At 40.4% G+C, this 24469-nt stretch overlaps 1 protein-coding gene across 1 annotated transcript in view; it reads right to left on the minus strand.

Annotated features, from left to right (window-relative positions):
* Positions 1-24469, minus strand: part of doc2b (double C2-like domains, beta) — a 107700-nt gene that overhangs the window by 16531 nt on the left and 66700 nt on the right. Inside the window, exons 4-6 of the mRNA XM_070843888.1 lie at positions 15430-15504; positions 5211-5320; positions 2156-2282 (exon numbers count right to left, since the gene is read on the minus strand). Coding sequence (XP_070699989.1) covers positions 2156-2282; positions 5211-5320; positions 15430-15504 — 312 coding nt within the window. The remainder of the gene's footprint in view (positions 1-2155; positions 2283-5210; positions 5321-15429; positions 15505-24469) is intronic.

Here is a 24469-nt window from a genome sequence, read left to right on the forward strand (position 1 = left end):
CCATGGAGCTGGAGCTGATACTCTCTATAAGGCACACATTACAGTTCAAGGCTTGTTCTGCCATGTTGTGACCCTTAGAGAAGAAAAATAAAATGGTCCATAGCTAATACAAACCACCCTGCAGCCACGAAGCATTAAATCCATACAGCATAGTGCAGTCGGGGCTGTTCACCTTGGCCACCCACATGCTCGAGTACTTGCTCAAGTACTTGCTCTATTATTACATGTTCCTTTCCAATGACTTCCTGATTTCATTTAATTGAAATGTTATTGTGCAGCACACTGCAAGCAAATGCAGCCATCACACGGTGGGAGAGATACATCTGGAATATAAGCTAAAGTGCAGAACATCTAATCGATCGTAACAGCTTGAAATATTAAGAAATGCATTCAACCAAGTAGTATAGTATAGTATAGTATAACATGGTACAGTATGATATAGTGTAACACAGTTTATTGAAGCATATTATAATATATACTGGATTATACAGTAGTATAGTATAGTATAGTTAAATATACTGTATACTGACATATTACATAGTATAAGAGAGTATAGTATGATACAGTGTATTATAAACTGGAGTATAGTATAACATAGTGTTATTATATTACACTCATTATTATAATTTATACTTGATTATTGTATAGTATAGTCTAGTCTAGTATATCAATCAATCAGTCTTTATCTACACTGTTGCCCAGGAACACTGATGCCCTTTATAGGAAGGGCCAGAGCCGCCTCTATTTTCTGAGGCGGTTGAGGTCCTTCAACATCTGCAGGACTCTGCTCAGGATGTTCTATGAGTCTGTGGTAGCCAGTGCTATCTTCTATGCTGTGGTGTACTGGGGCAGTAGGCTGAGGGTAGAGGACGTCAATAGACTGAACAGACTGATCCGCAGGGCCAGTGACGTTGTAGGAGTGAAGCTTGACTCTCTGACGGTGGTGTCACAGAGGAGAATGGTTCACAAAGTGGGAGCTATTTTGGACAATGTGTCCAAACCACTCCATGAAGTGCTGGTTAGATACAGGAGTTCTTTCAGTTCCAGACTAATTGTACCACGATGCACTACAGAGCGCCACAGGAAATCATTCCTGCCTGTGGCCATTAATCTATACAACTCCTCACTCTGAGTGTCCATGTTGTTGTATGTTATTACTATTGTTATTATTAGCATTATTATTATTATATGATTCAGCTCCTCACTCTGAGTGTACATGTTGTTGTATATATTGTATTATTATTATTATTATCATCATTATTATTAGCATTATTATTATTATAATTTATATAATACATCTCCTCATTCTGAGTGTACATGTTGTTATATATTATTATTGTTGGTAGTGGTAGTGGTAGTAGTATTATTGGTATTATATAGTACAGCGCCTTACTATGGTTGTGCATGTTGTTATATATCTTTATTAGTAGTGGTATTATTGTTGTTATTATTATTATTATAAGACTCTGGACTCACCTGGTGCAGTAATTTACCTCTGTGTAATAATTTGTAATAATAATTTTTAATACATCTTTTTTTTTTATTCATACTTTTATATATTTATATTTTACTTGTGTGTGAAGTGTATTCTTATTCTTATTCTTTTGGAGCTGTGTGTAACAAAATGCAATTTCCCCCTGGGGATTATTAAAGTAATTCTGATTCTGATTCTGATAAAGTTGGAATAAAATGTTTTTTCCCTCTTCTCATGAAATGATTGTGACAATGTGATTTATTCTCGATAAATAACTGATAAATGATTTAGCAAAATTGGGGGTATTGAACAATTATTCCAACTTTATGGGCAACAGTGTATATATTCATTATATAGGTCCAGACCAAACTCTTTAAATAACAGAGAGACTCAACGATTCAGGAATTCAACATGAAGGACTCAAGAATCCCCACATGAGCAAGTACAGTGTAATATAATATAGTACTGTGTAGTATAACACAATAATGAGCGGTTCGCTCTATAGTATCCCTTCTATAGTATAGTATATACTGTATAATAGAACAGTATGGTGCACTATGGCACGTTTTATAGTTGAGTATAATGTAACAGAGCATTGGATAGTAATGTAAATCAAAGTATAGTAAAAGTAGTGTATCATAGTATATCAACCACGTGTGTGTGTGGGCACGGTGGACTTACAGGTAACTGTTTCTCCAGGCAGTTGTTGAAGTTTTTGGTTTGGTTGGGCTTCAGCTTCTTGAGGGGGATTCTCGTTTCCCCGATGAACTCGTTGTGGCGGAATTTGTCCTCATCACACACCGAAATCCTGCGGAAGAGGAAGAGCAGAGCGGGAGGAGAGTGGGCTGTGAATGAAGTGGGGCTCAGGTTAAAGTTTTGTTGCCGAGGAGAGGATTCAAACCAATAAAACCCAGTCATTCTCCACCTGGAGCTCATCATCCTCCATCTCAGGGGTGCACCTCTCACCAAAATCCTCTCTTAAATATCAAGCTACTCCCACTGAAATCAAACCACTAGAAGCTCTCTGCAAGTGAAGGAGTTCACAAGATGTTTGTCAGATTCAATCAGCATGACAAAAAGTGACGGGATAATTTAGGAAGCGTTCGGCCATGTATGGATCAGAAGAGTCACGTGTACTAAACTGATTGATGCTTGATGAGTGAGATATTTCAGGTGAAAAACAACATTGTTCCTGATCATGTCAACATCATGTAAAACCAATCACAACTTCAACTCGAATATCTTGCTGTGCTTGTCTTATTTACTCAATTAGTGCATCTGGAATTGAATTGTGCCGCGGTGCGTGGTACGTTCAGCTTGTTTACTTTCCACTGAACACATAAACGCATCCTCTTTTCAATGCATGACAACATCCTATGAATTCATTAGTGTGTGTTTACTGGCATATTCTTCAATCAATTACAAAGAAAGATTCATTATAATACAAAGTAACTGCCCACAAAAGATAATGATTGATGGTGAACTGAAAAATAGCTCTCAATTCATAAAACTAGAGGACAAAGGCTCACATGGAGAACGCCGGGCTTCACTTTTACTTTCCACACTGGAGATCTATATTCCTCTCTGCCATTTCATTAGATTAATAATGAATGCCATTTATAGGTGAGAGACAACGCTGCTCTCTGTGGATCTACGTCTCCAATAAATGCAGAGAGCCGTCCCTACGTAAGCACTCACAGCCCTGGCATGACATGATTCACACTCATGACTACATCAGGCTCATGCGGTGGAATACTGTTGGTTTCAAGTGTTTTTCTCTGCATAATCAGCCGCCATGTGGAGGAAAACATGCCGCCTTTTGTGCACCCACGACACTAGTAATGTGTATTAGCGCTGTAGGGTGCGGCGTAATCAGAATCCCGATGAAACTCAGTGGCTAAAAACAAAACAAAAAAAACAACCTTATCTGCTCCACGGACAGGTGGTGCTGAATTCAAATTACAATTTACAACAAGAAATGAAACGTGTTTTCTGGGAATGCGGAGGCCGTTCTTACAGTATTGTTTTGTTTCTGCAAAATAGTTAATTAAGGCACTGCAATGTGAACACATTTTTTTTGGCCTGGATGCAGACAAGTGTCCCGCAGATTGTTGCCGATATTACTGACACTCATTGTTGCTATGGCACTCAAAATGCAGCAACAACACAGTCATATTGTTTTCCTGCTCTGAAAAAAACCCCCCACAAAACAACCATCATGAATTTGCAGGGCGTTGATAAGGTTTCCAGGCAGCAACAATGATTCAACAATTACTCCTCCAGTTGTGAGATACAGTGTGTTCACAGCATTTAAACAAATAAGCAATCCCACGGTTTGAGGAGTTACTAATTACATTTAAAATAAATACAAATGATGGAATCGAGCTTTTATTGTGTGATGATGAAGACATTTCGGGATGATTTGATGATGTCTTGTGCATCCCCAAGTCATTAATCCAATAAAGCTCATCATGCATAATTGGGTGACAGTTTTAGGGAGCAAACACTGCCAGATTCTTGACGCTGGGAAGTTCATTACTACCCACAATACAACAGTGTTGAAATGCTTCTAAGAGACTTAGCACAAGTGTTTCCTGTATGATAACCACTGAATAGTTTACTGTGCAGTGAGCAGTAAACAGATCATCACTCCAAACCAGAAAAGGCCAACCTCATGGTGGCGCTAGAGGAGACATCAGGGGGTCACCAAAGCCAGCAGGATTCACCCTCTGGTGACCATGAATGTCAAAATCCATGGACGGACAGACCGACACAGTGACACAGCTGCCTAAAAGTGACATTTACCACAGTGACACCTGATTTTTCTCAGGATACAACAAACATAACAATGTGTAACAATGATGTAACACACACACACACACACACACACACACACACACACACGCTGGTTACTTAGATGCTCGGGGGTAAACAGAAAACTAAAGCAAACCAAAATCCTCCGCAGCATACGGCCCACCTGCCATGGGGATGTACAGTACACTGAACTGTAGCTACCAAAATGAACACACATATGATTGCGTAACCTCCTTCCACCACAGTGTTAACACTTTGGTAAAAATAAGGGAGCAAAGAACAGTGAAGTAACACTTCCATTGCATAACAGTGTCGTGTTTATCGTGGCGAGCAGAGCTTTGTGTTCCAGGCTTTAGTCTGTTCTCAGGTGTTGCAGCGAAATACAAATAACCAACAAAAACAGGAAGTTATCTCACCCAAGTAAAAGTGCTGTTTGGAGATACAAACAAAGGATTCCCCCGGCTGCTCAACCGATCGGGGGATATCACACGCTCAGGTTTGCCCTCGTACACATAAATTGTAGCGAGAGGGAATGCAGAGGATAAATAACGACATCAAATACAAGTGATTTAGCAGGAAGAAGAGAAAGTGGCAGACAGAGAGGCATATTTCTTTCTTTCTCTGTTTTATTTTCCTCATTTGCTTCCTTTTTTTTTTCTTTTCCATAATTTCTTCCATATTTTTTTACTTCCATTCTTTAATTTCCCTCCATTCCTCTCAGTTCCTTCCCTCTTTCCTTCCTTGTCTACCTTTCCTTCCTTCCATTCTGTTCCTCTTATCTCCTTCCTTCCTTTCGTATTTCCCCCATTCTTCCTTTCATTTCCTTCCTTCCCTCTTGTCATCCCCTTTCATCCCTTCTGTCCTGCTCTTCTATTGCTTTTCTTTCTTTCTGTGCACACGTAGGACATAAAGCTGAGCGTACCTGAGTGTCTTGCGGACCATATCCTCGTCGGTGATGCCGTAGTAGGTCAGGGTCTCGCTCCAGACAGGGTTGAGTGTGTTGTGCAAGGTCTTGGTTCTAAGTTTATTGGCCTGAAAGACAAATGGAGAGGTTGTCCATTTAACGGGATTGAACATCATGATTGACTAAGCACTGGCTCCTTCCTACGGCTCGAGAGAGCTCATCCTTCAGGTGTCACGTTTCATTGAAATCCTGCCAGAATTATAAAAACACCCCTGAACGTGTACCCTAAGCCTCTGCGCCTCGGTGGAAATTTGTCAATGCATTGACGTCTGGTGGTGCGCATGCAAACACAAGCTCGCTGCTGCATATTGAACACTGTCGGGAATGAAAAATAAACAGCAGACTTAGTTTACATGAGCTGACAGGCATAATCAGAGCCATGCAGGAAGTGAATGATGTGAAAGGGCAAGTAGACAACCCCCCCAGCCCCCCCCCCCCCAAAAGTAGATCGGCATCTTCAAATATTCAACTCCTTCATCATCACAAAATATGTGGATCTCTCATTATTTTAGAAAGGCCGCCGCAAGACAATGATCTTGAAATGTTGATGCTACGATAAAGATTGACTGAAACATCTGGTTGCTAGCAGCTAACGCTATCGCTAGCAGCCTAGCTACTAACCAAAGCATGCAACAGCTGCAACCATCCCAATTTAAACCAAAAACCTTTGTTAAAGGCAGAGTAAAACATCCGATTGTATTGGCATATGCAGGTTATGTTATTTACTGATTAATTAGAAAGAATGCAGTGGTTGACACACTTCCTTTGGACCTGTTGGCACAGTGACCACTTCTACTACTAGAGTGACACCAGACACACTGAGATAGAAAACAAAAGATCTATTTATTACTGAAGAAAACCAAGTAATAGTGAATAGTTCAACATTGCAGTAGTCAAACAACAAAAAAACAAAAAACAAATATTGAAATAAAGCTTAAAATTACAATGTCAGGCTAAAAATGTTCACTCAGAACAACACAACAATATTTATAAAGACGACCCTAAAGTGGAGCTCCATTGATTTTACTAATCAAAGTGTGTTCAGGGGTCTCAGGGAGAACTTCGGCATATGAGAAAAAAGGTTGTATGAAGCCTTTTGTGGCTCCAGAGGGAGTCGAGTCAGGGCGCCAGGATCTGACGAGGAGCAACAATGAGCGGAATAAAAAAGGGAATATCTGCAGTTCTGCTGCATCGATTTATATCCTCTTTTAAAAACTGTGTCTGTGGAGAGTCTAATGGTGTTACAGAACAACAGAGCTGAAACTACAGCCACCTAAAGTATTTACATCAGTTTAAATAAAACCTATTTGTGATTAAGGCCTCAGGTAAACTGTGCACATCCTGTTTTGGGAAGTGGGCCAAAGTTTTCTCTTCCAGGAGGGAACTCAAACTTTTCAATGTCAATGAAATGCAAATTAGAAAAATCAGGATTTACTCCCTGGGAGGATATTGTGTTACTGTTGTTGCTACACTGAGATATTTCATGCTTGTCAGACAAAAGTCTGTGAGTGTCTGGATTATCAAGAATTGCATCGATGAATATCAAAGTGGACATCAGACCGTTATGTAGCATTTCACCGGCTTACTTTATCAGAGTTACATCAATTGCGGTCTAGCGAGGTGATGAAAATGGCTATGACAAGCGACGCGGCTTTATCAGTGTGAGATTGTGCCGGGAAATCCTGCGAGCGCGCCGCTGAACATGACAAGATGAGGATGACGATACTGTGCTGTGTGAGTCATGGCTGAGGACATGTGATTCTGTTGAATTTAATCAATTAGCTGGTGTGATTATTTGCAAGTCTGATGGTGGTGTTCCACGTAATAAGGCTCTCGCTGATTGTTTCTCCCTCAATCAGTGGTTGATTCCCACACACACACACACACACACACACTTGAAGTGTTTAAAATGATATTTTAAAGGCTGATAACCACATTTTGTATGAAAATGCAAATACCATATTTTTATTCTGTAACTCAATTAAGTGATTAAATTCTAATCTTGTGTGAATTCCTTTAATTATTGAATTATTTTCTTTTCTTTTCACACAGTTTTCAAGGTTTTCCAGTGTCTCTGTTGTCTTCTACTGTAGCTACTATCAAATAAAGGCAAAAATGACACAGATTACAAAGACAGACACCCAGCACTGAAGGCAGGAAGTCAGAAATTCTCCCTCAGCAAAACCTTTCAAACTATCAAGCCAGAAAAATGTTCTGAACATTTAAAAACTTTTCTTATTATTTATTTGACTGTATTTGAGTTGATTGTTTCTAGAGCTGTAAATGTGCTTGTACCCTCTGTGTGCTGCTTATGTGCTCACCCTCCATCCATCCATTGTCTATATATCACTTCTCCTAAAGGGTCACGGGAGGTTAAGAGCCAATCACAGCTGACTTTGGGGCGAGAGGCGGGGTACATCGACACACAGAGACAGACAACCATTCACGCTCACACCTCCGAGCAATTTAGAGTCCATAAATTAACATAACCTGCTGTTAGGTGTCGTCTAGTTTGTTAAGTTTAGTTCATGTGTTTTATGTATTTCCTGTTTTACTGTGGCGTTTCCCTCTCATTTCGGGCCCCTTGACTTCCTGCCCTTGTGTCCACCCCGCCCTGATTGTTTCCACCTGTGTAGTAAGTGTTTTTGATGGTGTCTGTTTGTTGGTGTCGTGTCTTCGCTGTCCATTTTACCATCTGTTTGTCTCACGTCGAGCATTTGAGCTCGTCTTCTTGTCTTCTGTGCTTCTGGTTCTAACCCCTGCATGTCTTTGGACTGTGGGGGGGAAGCCGGAGAACCCAGAGAGAACCCACACAAACACGGGGAGAACATGCAAACTCCACACAGGTTCAAGGCTCAAGGTTCAGACCACAAACCTGCACCACCACGCTGCTCTTCTGTTTACCAATAAAAGTTACACAAAAAACTTTACCGGCTGCTGTAAATCAATCTATGGAATCAAATTTCTTCAGTCATTGAGAAAAATATGAAGTATGTGAATGGACCTAGAACCACTGAGGCAGAAAACTGTGATGTGTTGTTGCTAAATGTTGCTGCATCCTCAGCTATTATGTATATACACACACATATATATATGTATAGATCACATATGGAGAAATGGTCAGGTGGTCTGTTTTTGATAATCGACCACTGACTAGGACAATAACCTTTCACCTGCTGTTGTTCAGTGACAGATTTGTAATTATTTACAGCTGAAGTAATAAAAAAAAAAGCCAATCTAGACATTCCTGATGTGTGATGGACTTCCACTCGCCCTTATGTACAAACAAAGGCACATATTTATGGGAAACACTGTCCACACAAAGGAGAAACAGACTGCTGCATAAAGCCAGTTAATGAGCAGTTTAGCTGTGGTGAAAATGAAATTAATGTAGCTGCATGAAAAGAGTATACGAGCAAGCAGCATAAAGTATATGCAAGTAAATGCAATTTCTCCTTAAAGCAGATATTTAATGTTGCACCCGTCCATTCGCCTACTTCATAATTGTCTAAAGCAGTGTTCTCATCCACTATGAAGGTCAAAGTGTTCTAACTGTTGGTGGGGGACACCTTGAATATTTAAACTTGATAGTTACTAAGTGGATTGTTGGCAGGACGGCAAAAAGCAGAGGAAGCGATCAGTTGAATTACAATGTTGGTGGACGACAGTTACCTGTGGGCAGGGATGTCAATAAATCACAATGAAGAGGGTCGACCTGCAGTTATGACTCAAAAAGTATTTCATTATAAGGTTACAAAGCCTCAAATGGTTCAGATCCCTGAAATGACATAATGAAAGGCAGCTGGTTTTAACTAGGGGGATGAGGGCAATTAAAGAGAAGAAGAGTGAACTTGCTGTATCTCTTCCCCACGTGTGATCAGCATGCACTAAGCGGGGAATGATTCCCCGCCACCACCTGCTCACAGACGGAGGGCAGTGCAACAAATGAGCAGCCCGTGCCACAAGTCATTTCAGCTGCCGAGGATGAAAAGCCTTGCTCTCAAGCCAATTATTGCAGTATTTTTGCATTGACCTCTGGATCTCTGCTCCAACTAGCTTCATTTCAAAAGGCTCCCGTAAGGAAATTGAGAGAGAGGTAGTGGGGCTGAAACACAGATTTGTGTAGGAGGGACAATCAGTGGGCTGCAGACACACACACTTAAGTTACAGACAGTTCAGCAACCCGCTTTTCTTTTTCTTAGGAACATTTAACCTAACCAGCTGATAGCTGCTGGCTCAAAACAGCTGTGTTTATAGCCTGCACCTTACTAATATTATCCATTTTCTTCTGTCTGTTTTGTTTGAGGCTCAGTTTTTGTGCACATTTCAAACCAAACTGTAAAAAATGACAAACAGGGCCGACACATTATCTGGGTTATTTTCCTGGAGCGAGCGACGCTCCTCCACAAACAGAAGACATGTGACACATTCTTTGTTAATTCCTTTGTTCAACAATTGTTTCAGACTTGCCAACGGACTTAAATAACGACCCAGCTTTGTTATTCATCCCAAAGTGACGCACTAAATGGCTCCACTAAGGCCAAACACGGCATAAAGCCGAGGTGTTCACGTGCTATATTGTGATAAAGTAAATGGCCCGGGTGGCTGACCTTGGTGGCTGCTGGGAGCTTTTGACACTTGGTGGGTGTTCCCACCCTGTGGATAGACAACTCATCATCGTGACGAGTAGGAACAGCTGGATGGATGACACAGTCACATTTTACACCCTTCTTACCCGACAATGGTGCGTTTGGGGTATTAGTTTAGGCACCAAATTATTCATTTGACTAATATGAAAAGACGGGACTTAATTTCAAGGTAATTTAAAAATCTGAGCATGCAGGCAAATGTGTTTGTGCAAACACATTTTAGCACTGCGTCTCCAGAAACATTGCTTTTAGTGTGGCTTTACATAATTCAAAATATAATATGCACTAAACAATGTTGGAGTTTTGTTCGAAATAGGGAAGTTTTCTCCTCCTGAACCTGATGGATGTTATATCATCATTTCATCAGCTGCTAAATTTGTAACTCACGTCTGTATTTTCTGTTTATCTGCATCACATCACACAACTTAAGTCCTACTGTTTTAGCAAATATGAAAGCTGAAATGGTTTTGATATTTGATGCCCAAAAGTGTCTACTGCAGCCGTTAATCACCTCGTGCTCCTGTGAAAACATCATCATTTTACAGTATTTAATCTCTGCCAGTAATCGACAGTTTAATCTGGAATAATTACTGGCATTTCACTGTGTTTGATCGGGGTCTCAAAAGAGATGAAACCGTGATCTGGCTCTGCAGCAGAGCGTGAAACTTCACTTCTGATTAGAGTACAAGCAGAACTTATGACCTCTTTAGCAGGCCTTAATGAGGCTCTTAGACCGAGCCTAATGATTATTTTGAGAGCAAGCGAGAGAATATCAGAGCGGGAAGAAGGTGACAGCATCTTGTTTTACTGGCAGGAATATACAAAGACCTCTGTGACGCCTCCTGATTTCACTGTTAATCCATATTTTTTTTAGAATATAAATACAAGCCTGCTCTGCTTCTCTAAACTAAGATGAAAGGAGCAGTGACAGCCACCATAGTAGGACACATAAAGAATGGAAAACCCCTTGCAAAAACCCAAACCAGTCACTGGAAAAATATGCAGCACCGGTCACACTGTGTGAGTGACAGATCTCAAGTAAGTACAGAGCAGAAACCAGGCTTTCCCTAAAGAACAGAAAAAAAAAAAACTAAAGAATAACTGTGCAGTGTTCAAGAAGTCCTGAAAGTACATTTTAATTAATTTACAAGCTGCATTTAAACAGAATCATTTGAAGATGTGAGAGGGGACTGACATTGTGCCACTTTATCAGCGGGGATGGGGAACAGATGGCAGGGGGAGCAGGCCAAGCTCAATGTTGTAGATAACAGAAAGTGTGTGTTTGGCTCTTTCAACCCTTTGAAGACACGAGTGGTGACTGACGGTAATAACTGAAGTCTGTGAATAACGGGTGGCGCCTGGTTGTGGTTAGCCATCAAAACAAACGGTGTAACGTGCCAGAAGTTGGCGAACATTCCCACTGGAAGCCCTTTAATCTCGTTAAATGAGGTTTTGACCCATCATGCGTTATCTAACCTTCACCTAACTCACCTTTAAACATTCACTGTTCATTATATCCAACCATAGAGCCTCATGTCTACATTATATTCAGACTCTTCTGGACATCAAGGCTCACTCAAGCGGTCCAGCTGTAGCTCCACTAGTCTTACAAATAGCCACCAATTAGACTGCTGCATGCACGGATCATGTGCCTCGACCCTTTCTCACTAAGGAAAAGAACCTAGTGTCAATACCAAGTTGTGTGTGAGTGTAAGAGTGAAGGCAGGACGACACAGTACACTTACCCTTTGCCCCCTGCCAGTGCAAGAAGTATTGTGTCCAAAAAGTAAGGATGTGTCACAGACTTTTGGAAAAACCACTCAAACACACTTCTCATCTATGTGAATTGATTACAGAGTCGATGGCATTTTGCTTTTGTAAACATTAGTCTGTGGACAGTCTTAAAAAAAAACAACACACTGACTTTGCTGCAAGAATCAAATCCTCCTCAGGGTGCGATGAATCTACACAGCAAATCTGGTCACTAGTTGTTGAGAGATCTCGTTGGATGGATATTATCACAGATGATATCTACAGTTGGCAGATTTCTCCTGTAACTCATGAGATTAAAGGGGAGGAGCTGTCCAAGTGAGACCAGCAGCAGGCAGACTGTTGATTCGTTTTATGGGCCTGTTCCATGTGTTGTGTGACAATTATTACGCTACTGTTTCATTACAGTCGTCAGGCCCTGGGCTTTCCTACTCACTGAACGGCTAATTACACACTGGAATGCTAATAATCACTGCTCTATCAGTGCGGTCGCACTAATTAGCCCATTTTTACATTTCAAGACAACAAATTGCGTCACAACACGGCACAATCAGCGTCGGCACACATGAAGCAGTCGGTAATTCATTCAAATCAGATGTGAGGGGGTTAGAAATGTTATTAACATACTTCTACTTATACATTTACATACGATGCACAAATAAAAGCCAGAACACATGCATTTATCTTATTTTGAGTCTTCAGTTCAGATTTCAGAGATTCAGAATAGATTCAGCCATGACTGAGTATATTAGTGTATCTGTCTCTTATCTAAGTAGATGCTACACATCTACTCTTCATTTCTCTACTTTTTACTCCACTATATTCATTCAAGACTTTTTAGGTAAAAACACATGATACACTTGTATGATATGATGCAGGACTATACAATTAAACTACCCAGTAGAATACAAAGGGTCTAAAACTGGCTCCACAGTGACAAACTACAACATTCATTCTATGATATAATATTCTTCGCAGTGAAAGAAGCCATTCTGCATCATGAGTACTTTTACTTTCGATTCTTCAAAGTCATTTTTCTTGATAATACTTATGTACTTTTACTAAAGTAGCATTTTGATTTCAGGATTTTTACCTGTAAAGTAATTTTTTTGTTTGTACTTTTACTTAAGTAAAGGACGTCTGAACACTCGGAGGATCTGGATACTTCCACCGCTGCATTTACATTCATAAAACAAAGAGAGCTGCAGTCTCTGCTTATGTATAAATGTGAGTAGAAAAATAAAAACAGGTTTACAAAAGTACCAGCAGCTCTGCGGACTTTCTCAGCCGTACCATGAAATCTATATGGCACTTTGCAGAAAACATTTTCCTCTTGACGTTTATCAGTCACAACACCTCATTCTAACTACATCTAACGCTCATACAGTCGTGGTACCCACAGGATAAATGAGACTCAACCTCTACAGTGAAGTATTGTTGAAGAGTAACTGCAGACAGTCTAATAACCCTGCTCAGTGGTGACATCAGGCTTATAATGTGGCACCATGGTACCAGGCTACGGTACAGCCGGCTGTGGTCAGATGTTGGACTTGGGTTCGGTCAGAGGTTTAAAAGACCTTTTAACCCACTGAGGTCTGTGTAGGGATGTTTTTCTTTCTTCCAAAATCTAGTGTAGAGTTACTCTTCATATTTCAGCCTGTAGGTTTACAGTCAACAGCAGAAATTATTCTGAATAATCAGCAGAAATCATGATGATTTAAGAAACTTACAAATAATTGTGCCAATGTTTTAGCTCCGACAGACTTAGCAGTACTTGTTCAATGTACGCAGGTAACAACATTATTTTTTCCACTGATGCCGCCCTCAGGCAAATCTTCTCATTTTTCACTCCACTAGTGGCATAATAGAGAGGTTTTCTTTTGATTAATTATTTAAACTGTCCAGCAGTTGTATTTTCCAGTGTGGTGAGCATTAGTGAGGTCTTCTGTCTTTCATTTTGCATAGTTTGGCCTCAGTTGTTTGTCTTGTTTGTTTAAATCTCAAATCTTTGGTCTCCATCTTTGGTTCTAAGCAGTTATTTTTAGACTATAGTCGAACACGGACAGTCTGGCTGTTACTGCTGTGTTAGTTTAACCCTTCAGAGTCTGGCCTTTCTTTGTGTCTTTCTTTTCAGCACAACCTCACCTATGTGATTCTACAAGTATTTATTTATTCTGACATAATATATGGACACACTGGATGTAAAAGTGCAAAAGAAACACAAAATCTTAGCAGGAACTAGTTGGATCTTTGGAGGAGCGGGGGTCTGCGCTGACACCTCCTCTTGTTCGTCTTCACGTGCAGCATCCTCTTCATCCTCTGAAAGGAGTCTTCCTCAGAATCAGAACGTTCTTCCCCAGATTCAGCATCTTCTAACTCGTAGAAGAGCTGTAGTGCGCGACTTCGGCTCTTCATAAATTTAGTCTTAATAGGCCGATCGACAAAATTCAAACACTTGTAAAAAGTTTGAAGTGTCCGCTTTCCAACAGTCTTTGAACTGAGCATCTGCGTGCTTGTGTCACAGCTTTACGTTTTCAAACGTGCGACATGTGACTTTGACGCCGTGTGGCGGTCCTAGACTCTGAAGGGTTAAAGAACGACCCACCAAACACCACAGAACAGTTACATGACTATTCATCCTTCTTTTAGAGAGCTTCACATATAACAGAGGTCTGAAGTCAAAGAGCAGATACTTAACAGTTATAACATTCAGATCAAAAGGAACTAAGTTTGAAAAAGGCCTTAGAAGAAAGGGGGCTGTGAGTCAGACTGATGAATAATCACACAGCTTTAGAGGAACGTACTCATTCACAGGATCTATATTAGATTTGAGGACTGTAATGAAAGGATTAAAGCAGCCTCAAGGCCTTCTGTCAGACGCAAGCAAATTAAACAATTCATTGTCTCATATAAAACTACCACAGAGTCATTTTGCATGGTGACATTCAAGACAGAGCTTCATCTTTGATTCATATATTATGTGCATTTTGGGATCATATTGGTGTGGAAGCAGTGCAGACCGGTGCTCGGCTCGCAGCGTGACGTTAAGAGGAATGGTCTTCATAACTGTTAGCAAGTGTTTGGATTAGGTCACTCAGTTAATGCTGCACTGACAAACCCTCGCTCTGGTGCTCCAAAAATCAAGAAAGAGATTATTAGCCTTCTCCTCATTTTTTACAGCCTGAGAAACCAAGAAGAAGAGCTCAGGACAATATGATATGTATGGATAAAAAACGTCTTTGTTGACCCATAAAAGCTTGTTTAAATGTTGTCGCAGAATTTAATCCACCTGCAGCTGTCCCTCGTTATTCCAATGACGGACTGAAGAGACACCAAGCGACATTAAAAACTGTATTTATTCTCTTCACGTCTTCCTGATCCTGTTCCTGATTCACGGAATCAGACACGGAAAAACATTTTCACTCAATTCCTTTAGGAGAGTGAGATGAAAAGACTCATGTTTGTCTGTTCTGTATGGAGCTGGAGTCGAGATGTGGTTAGCCGAGCTTAGCGTAAAGACTGGAGACAGGTAGAAACAGTTTGCCTGGTTCTGTCTAGTCTTTTTTTTACATTATGCTTCAGTTAAACAAATAAGAAAAACAAAAGACATCTTAATTTGTGAGCTTTTTCTGCTTCCAGCGACACATTCCTAACCACACTTTCAGTAATATAAAACCATTATGACATTACGAGAAATGCAATCATGGAAAGTAAAAAAAATCCTGAGGGGGTTTAACATTAATTAACGTGGCGCTCACCTTGCTGGCTCCCGGCAGCAGGTGCAACTTGACATAGGGGTCGGAGAGCCCGTTGTGGTCCATCGGCTTGAGCCCCTGTGAATTAGACACAGACGTATAGGATACAGACATAAAGACACTTGCAACAAAGTTTAGATAAAGTCTGAACAGCCTCATTAGCAGCTCCTAGAGGCAGCAGTGTCACACACACTCCTCATAGGGTCATCTAAAAAACATTATGATTCATCCTCTGGGACCACAAATACCTGCATCAGATGTAGAATCTAACTCTGAGAACTCGTGATCATCTCTGCAAAGATGATCGTTTGTTCTGAGAGTGACGCAAAATGAAATGTCATTCAGAGGCTTGACTTTGGTTCATCCTCTGGAGACCATAATGTGGTCAAATTTCATGACAATCTGCAAATTGGGATTTGGTATGGAAATTTAGGAATGATGCTTGTGAAAGAAAAAGGTAAAGAAGTTACTAAAACTTTATCAATTCAAAAAGTTCATCATCTGGTGACTATGAACATCAGAAATTAGTGGAATACCCCTTAAAAGGGGGCTCACTGTAGATTTAGTATTGACCTTCCATACGGCTGGGGAATCACAAGAGACACAGAAACAACAAAATGATAAAAAATTGAAGCAGCAGATTCCCTGATTTTTAGTCTCTATCACAGGGGAAGTTTTTTAAAAAAAAAAGCTGGATCCTACAATCCAGCTTTTGCCCAAAGCTTTTGCCCAAAATGCACCTTGGCAGCATTTTCATTACAGATTAATCTGTTTATATTTCATGTTCAATCAATTCTTCATTTTGATTATAAAAGGTTTGTAAAATGGTGAAAAATGTTTGTTTTGTCTGAACAAGAAAGAGAAAAATCAGCTCTACTTTCATTAGACCTTCCTTTCCTCTTAAACGAGCACTTATCTCAGTACCCACACTTCTAATTTGTAGCTTTATTTTTATATAGTCAACGGAAATAGAAGCAGAAAACACTGTTTAACACAATAACAAACACTATGCAGAACATATAGGGGATCCAAGGAGGGGGGGGAGTGTAAGTGTGAGTGTGAATGTATGGGTGGGTGAGGAGAGTAGATAATGTGGATGGAATATGTAGAAAACGTACGGCGAAGGGGAAGTGCAGCAAAACAAGGTATGAGGATGAGGAAAGTGGGGGCTGCGAGGGGACGTCCCTAAATGCACAAACAGCGGCTCAGCAAGGTCACAGCACAATAAGCCAAACAGCTGCTGGACGTCCTGTGTAGGTCAACTCTCAGACTCCCAGGAGATAGTCTGCTTCATAGTCTGCGGTGGCCCAAAACTGGCCCTGACGGCTGCCTCCTAAATGTCTTAAAGGCCCTGAAAACCTCTGATTTTCATTCAGCATCTATCTTCTGCCAAAGTTAGAACACTTTTGGTTATTTCACACGGAAATTGTGATGAAGTTGTGGTTTTTCTTGCTCATGTTGTCGGTATCAAACCGCACCCCAACAGTCCTGATGAAGGAGATCGGCTAAAGTTCAAGTGTTAACATAATAACTTGGAGTAGGCTAATTTTAAATGCAGTCTTAATTATAATTTTCTCTGATGCATTTATTTCAGCAGCAGCAGGACTGCCAAACCAAGCTATGATTAAAAACAGTTGGACCATAGTTTTCCTTAAAATGCCAAATTTCCTGATCTGTGGCAACAACAACAAGATAGAATTTCTGATGGTTTCATTTAGAGTTAGTAAAGATTATAGTAAAAAAAAAAAAACACCTTTGGTTTAAAACATGTTTTATATTGTGTGTGAATGTGGATGTTCTCTGTAAGAACGTGCCGCTAGTCTCAGTTCGGCTGTTTGATTTAAGAAGCAGGGTCTAATGTCAACTTGAAATTATACAACCTGCAGTTCTGCAGATGTATTTCCTCAAACGTTAAAAAAAAAAAAAAAAAAAGCGGTGGTTGTAAATCTTTCTCCCAGCAATATTTTAGTAATCCGACAGAAAAGGTGAGAGATGTGGCCCTGACTGTACGCAAGCGGATCGTCATGGCTGCACTGTGCGTCACTGTGGCCCTCTGAGGCTACCATCACAGAGACATGTTATCTGTGCTTCTTCCACAATTGATTTCACCCTGTGTGATTGCCGAGCACTGGTGCAAAATGTTGAGTCTTGATTCCCAGGGGCAGCGCCGCGATACTTAGGAATGCAGGATGAAATGTGCTGTAATGTGTTTGTTGCTGAACCACCTCAAACTGTTGAGCATCAGGAGGAGCTTTTCATGGTGGCTTCAAGGCCTACAGTGTTTACTACTGCGTCCGCGGTGGTAACTAATTCATGTGAGCAATATTTGATGCCGTCAGTCATCAGTGTTGCTGGAAAGTTGCAATATTTAACACCTCTGCTGGGTCCACACTCGCAGATTATTCTCTTGCACTGAGTCCTAGTTTGTCTGTTGTGATTAAATGAAGCAAAAAATAATAAATATAAGGTCATAAATGACAGGAGGATAACGTATATGTGTAATAGAAAAAGTTGTGTGGAGTAGAACTGTGAATGGCGATGATAACACATGAACATTCACTCTATTGCACAGAGAGGAGCACGCAGTAAAATTAGACTGTCTGAATAATAAACCATTAGTACTCGGGATAAAGAAGCAGAGACCCTGCGGCTTTATGATCTCACAATACAAAGATTTCATTTCTCATCTGGAAAATAATATGTCACATCACCCAAAACAGACATCATGCAAAAAGGAAGAAAAAAAAAAAACCAGAGAGAAGATTCTTTATAATGAGCCCAGTGCCATTATTTTAATTGTTCTCTGTCTTTATGATTCTTTCTTTTATGGACCGAAAAAGACAAAACAGGAAAAACAAAACAAACTGACGTCTATTCACCCACAATTATCAGGCTTAACAGAGGAGCTCGGCTCAAAGCCCAGCTCTCAGCAGGAATTACTGGCAGCAAAATGACACACTCAACTGTGCCTCTAATAAGGCAACACTACTGCTTTAGATCCTGTCGGTGAAACAGAGCCACAGTGACACGAATTTCTCCGGCCGACTCTCTTAAAAACGTCCACATTTTGATCGCGCATAGACAGAGTCGGGTGTATTTGTATTTCTCTGACAAGCGGGGAAACTGAGAGTCCAGACAGAAGAAACCACGTTATGAAAACAGACCATGAAATCAGGCGAAGGGGAAATGCTAAACTAGATTAGAGCTACTTTTTGATTTCTTTTAAGTATGTCACAGAGACAGTTATGTCTGCGTACAGCAAGATATCACTTCAGCGGGATTACATTTGTTGTTAGAACTCAGCTCACGTCTTTATAGGATTTTATTGTCACTCCGTCTCTTGGTTCAGATAAAAAGTATGATTACAGTTTGTGACAGAGAACAAAGATGTAGTAAGAAAATCACATGGCTCTGTGTTATATAACGATTTGATGGAAGCTATTGTAAAAGCTCTTTTCTACTTTAACTCATCCTTTGTTTGGTGTTGATGAGGTAACACAGTGCCGTCCCTGTTTCCTAAAAATGAAGTTTATATACAAGGGTTAGGGTTAGGGTTACACAACCCTAACCCTAACCCTACATTTAATAAGAAACTACGTAACAATGCAACAATGCAAAGAGCAGGTGTAAGTCCAGGTTTGGGTACAGAGACGGAAAACAAAGACAAGCTGATGAGGCTTGCAAGACAGGAAAGCGCAGAAAGAAGAGGACAGTACTACAAAATAAAACAGGAAAATGCAAAATAAAACTAAAAGTTTCCCTCTGAAACTCTGAATCACAGCTACTCTGGTGGACCCTGACACTGTGACACCAGACTGTGTGTGGTTAGGTTTAGACAATAAAAGAAAATAAAACTTTGGTTAAAGTTCGGGAAAAATCATGATCTCAGTTCAGTTAACTGTTGTTAAAAAATCTTACTTCTCAAGTAACTGCGGACTTTTTCTGAATTCCCTTAACCTTCACTAAGTGCTGCCAGTGCCTAAACTTAACTCTGAAACAGTAGGATAACGCTGAATTCAGTATGAGTGGACAATAGTGACGATATTGGATATTTGGGCAGAAAACAAATGAAATGCGTAGTCAGTAAACATTTGACTGATTTGGTCAGTATCAACATTTTTCCAACTTGCCAGGTAAGCTAATTAGCATTTCGGCATTATGTTAATAGAAAAATGTAACTGATCGGCATTACATTTCCCCTCAAAACCTATTTGCTACCACAAATCTGAACATAAATTCTGGGAGACACCAGAAGACGTACTGTGCAGCCTGCATCAGGTATGTTTTGACGTGCCTTACAACATGTGTAAATATAATAACGGGTGTGAATTATAGCTGCAGGGACAAACTCTGCTGCTGATCCAACAGCAGGAACTGTTATTTGAAGAGAGCTCACGTTGGCATTAAAAGTAAATGAAACACAGAAACACTAAAAAAAAAAAAAAAAAAGTCTTGTAACATAGGTTGTTTTATTTAGTTTGGTCTTTTTTATTCATGTGACTGTTGTTGTAGTTCATGTTTTCCTTTGTTGTTTTTAGCTCCACTTCCTTCCTTTGTGTGTTTTCCCTCCTGTGTGATTGTCTGGCCCGCCCTCATTGTTTCCACCTGTGCTCACTTACCTGTCTGTGTCTATATAAAGTCCATGTCTGCCTTTTGTCTGGTCCTTCATGTCAGAGAGCCAACATTTAGTCCCTGTTTTCCCTCCTTTTTACTTTTCTCCTTGCCAGAGTGATTTCCTAAACCCAGTTTCCCTGATAGAAACCTGATACTACTGAAATATTGACGTCTCGATTGTAAAAAGATCAATGTGGCAGCGTCCGCTTTTATACAATTAATGGTGTGAAATGGGATCCAGTTTAAAATTTAAATCAAATGAACACATGGAACATGACAGGTGGTCAACGAGCAGAGACTTGAGCTCATCCAACAGGGCTGTGGGGTTCATCAGGCAAAAAGGTTGGGAACCTGTAGCCTGACAGGCAAAACTCGGGGCATAAAAAGGCCATCCACCACTCTCTGCACCGCTCAGTGCAGCTCATTAAGCTTAATTGCTGTCGGTGCAAGATAATCAAGCAACTCCGATGAGCTTATCAACACTTTGAGCAATGCTTCTCCTCTCTCTCACCTCGTGTCAGTCAGAGGACACGATTCAGAGATGTTCTACTTTAGTTTTTGGGAATCAAACTGCAGCTGTGAGAAGGGGAAACAGAAATGAGTTTTGGGGAAAAGTCTCCGTCCTCCAACTCCCAATGGAATTAAGTCCATGTGTCTCAACTAATGCGACATCAGATACAATAACAGCAGCCTTCAAATACAAATGGTGACCTAACAGATTCAAGCCTGCACCTCTCTGTTGGCCCAATAGTTTCTGCTTCAGTTCGTAGTGGCTTATATTGTAATTAAAACCATTTCCAGCAAATGTTTGACATGTTACTAGAGAGAGGGAGGAGAAATAAGCTTTCTATGGTAAATAGAAAGTCTATTATTTCTCCTAACGTATTGCACATGACCGAGACAGAAACTCCACCGGCAAATAAATAGAATATTTAACTGAAGGTATCAGTAATGTAACACAGTGGGTGACTGTATTTTTATTCTGTGGACTCAGGGTTCCCCCCATGTCCCCGTCTTTCTTTTTATGATCATGAAACATGCATTCAGATACTGCCAAAGGCCTTTTTATTTGTTTGCATTGGTGAAATGATAACTTCAGTCACACATGAGAGAGAAAAACGAGTCGTGTCTGTCGAAATTTGTCAAGATGACCAAGTCGTGATTTGCCGGAGGGGTTGAACCCTACTGCTGGGAAGTTTATATCTTATTTTGAAACTCTCAAATGTTTCCATTCTGTACAAACACAAACCTGAAGACTTGCGTGTACCTTTTTTTAGAGGTTAGTAAGAAGTGAATGAATACAATCTTATTGTAAATGGGTATAATTATAGTCTGAAATACTTGCACTGAGAAGTGTCTGCAGCCCTGCTGCCACGCTGAGGACTGTTGAATACAACCAGAAAAATAAGGCAAAGCCGGGAGGCAGAGGGATTTCTACAGTGCCCTGAAAATAAGGCGATACAACGCAGTCAACATTCACTTTGCAACCCCAATCTCTTATCCAGCCGTGACCCTTCTCCTCAATCTTGTTTCTTATTTTCTCCTCCCTTATTCAAGCAGCAGCCTGGCTGAACTAAACACGTAGAATATTTGGCTATATATAAATATAACACGCTTGATCTGGAATACAACTCTTTTTTTTTTTTTTTTTTTATGTGCAAAGAAAAAAGGAATATAAAGCAGCTCAAAGCTCCCACTAAAATCAGAACTTAACCTTCAACTCCTTGTTTATTGATTTTCATTTTCTGCTATTATTTGCTCCTCTGAGTTACATTTCTTTATTGATATTTAGCTGTACGTTCTGAGTGTGGCTTCCTCACAACAAAGTTATTGAGATGGCGCCACGAGAGCTGATTGGAGAGGTTAATGTGCTGCCTTCATCTACCTCTATTGTTGCCTTCAGCAAACACCTGAGCTATCATTTAAGCGGAGGCACATTATGCGGAGTTGGATTGGGATGAACAGGCAGCTGCGTCATGCCGCTGATTGCGCGAGCACACTGTGAATACTCGGTTGATCATAATTACCGAGGGCTGGAGAAAAATGACCACTGCGAAAGGCAGATGGGTAACATGCATCAGTCTATTCACACACCTCCCATCTCACACATACTCATTCATAACACTTCCCTTGAATAACAGCCTTTAAATGCTGTGAAATGAAGTTGAGCTCCTTTTTTGTTTGGGGAATTATGAGCTTCCTTGACATCTTCCAGAGGCAGTGAGGGGTGTGTGGGGCTTGGCATGTGGGGTGGTGCTGAGTTGGAACAGAAAGTGTGTGTGTGTGTGTGCACTGAAGTCACATTCAGATACTGCAAGGACTCATTAACTTCAGATAATGACCATATATATGTGTGTGTACTATACTGACCCTACAACTCATAGCTTAGGAGCGATAGTCTGAACCATGGGTGGGAAATACAAAACAATCAGCTGATTCAAATCATTTTGTTAAGTTTAGTGCAAAAATTCAAACCATCTTTTTATCTACTAGACTTTGCGTGTCGTTAATTAGGTTTTTCCATTCAAATGTAACACAAGTTTTTACTGAATTTACAGAAAAACATGCGTATACCTGTAAACATCATGATACATTTACCATTTTAGAAGAAGAGGGAGCAATAAGATGAACCAAAATAATGAATGAACCAAAAGAACACCAGTCAAACCTCACACAGGTGAAAACAATGTAGGGAATGTGGTGGAGATATGGCTTTTATGCTGCATTTAATTATAATATAAAAACCTGAAAGACGAAGGGTTCTGCTCTCCTAATGAGCACAAATATTTGGAGGGGAACAGACTTTGATGGAAAACCGAGCCGAAGAGAGAGAGAGAGAGAGAGAACCTGAACATCCCATAGACACATACTTGGTGTGTGTGTGTGTGTGTGTGTGTGTGAAATGGTGCTGTAGAGTTGCCACTTCTGTTATTTTCAGGTCAAACAGTTACATAATGTTGCTTTACTGTGAGTAAGGTTGCAGTCACATAGCTGATGCTTTTGTCCTCCACTTTGTTTGAAATGATTTTTATTTTAAAGGAAGTTTCAGTGGACATTAAAGTCATTTATTCGCCGAATATTTCCACCGCACTTTATCACATTTTGCTTTTATTACTATACAAACTTAATGTTTAGCAATTAAAGCCAAATGTAAAACATATATTGCAAGTATTTTTGTTTTTTCCCCCAAAATGTGGGTGTTTCTATCCAGCTGTTATTATGTGTAACTTAATGTGCAGAAGAGCAGGTGAATGGAAACAAACTTATCAATCGATAATGAGGATTCAGTTCTACATTCATGTCCTGCACACCTCTAGCACTAACACCACCACAAAGATATCACATTTGGTGATCCATACTGTAGGTTAGAGATACATCTCCTGATCTATACCTTACCCTGAAAATCCCATAATGCTTATTGAATGTTGTTTGAATTTTAATGCTTATTTTTGTGAATACTTATCCAGTGTAATCTTTTCTTTTTTAGTCTTTCTGTGGTATCGTTTCCTAACATGAAGCCATAACGTTTAATCTTATTTATAGGTGGAGCTTTGGAGCAAACATTATATTTGGAGTTAATATTATTCATGTGTGTTTTCTAAGCCGTATGTCCCACACGGATGCTTATTTTCCAGAGTGTTATCAGCCTCTTCATCAGCCGGCGCATATGTCTTCATTACCATATCTGACTGGCCTGGCAACACGCAGGTAGAGGAAGCATCAATCACCAGCAGCAGCAGATAACAGGATGGATGAGACGGAGCCTTTATCTCATGCAGAAGGGAGCTGACCCGCAGTCATGTAAAAGAAGGGGTTAATGCTTCAGGGGCCACCTGGGATCAGTGCAGGTGCTCAGGTCAAGGCTACTTGAGGCGATCCCAGATTGATGGAAGCAGGCAATATGGACAGCTGGCAGATGGGTCCCATTCATCACCAATGAATGTCAACACTGTTGATCGAGGGGCTTAAGGAGGAGAGGAGTGCAGGGGAGGTGAGGGTTCTGTCGCGGGGTCAAGCTGGGACACATTAGTTTCAATGCCAGTCATGTTGTTGATGACGTGCATCGATTTGGTGGAAAGACTCAGCAGAGGCCTATTTGGATTTATCTATTTATTTTATCTTTTTTATTGACGGGGAAAGAAACTGAAGTCGTAGTTTATCAGTTATTGGGAGGTAACGTTCTTATAATAGCATTGATTAGTTTCTTCCAGGAGCATTTACATTTTGGTGTCAGTCCAAGTGAGAAGTCCTCATTCTAAAGCTGCCATTTTACATTAATATTCATCAGTCATACTTGGATATCTATTACAGAACTGCCCAGATGCCATTTGCCCGACAGCACTCGACTCCATTTAAGTCGGTTCAGAGTGTGGTTATGTTGTAAAAATGTCCTCAAAGACAAATGACGACGTATACAAACTAAACCTAC

Source organism: Pempheris klunzingeri, chromosome 14 (assembly GCF_042242105.1).
Source record: "Pempheris klunzingeri isolate RE-2024b chromosome 14, fPemKlu1.hap1, whole genome shotgun sequence".
Taxonomy (NCBI): domain Eukaryota; kingdom Metazoa; phylum Chordata; class Actinopteri; order Acropomatiformes; family Pempheridae; genus Pempheris; species Pempheris klunzingeri.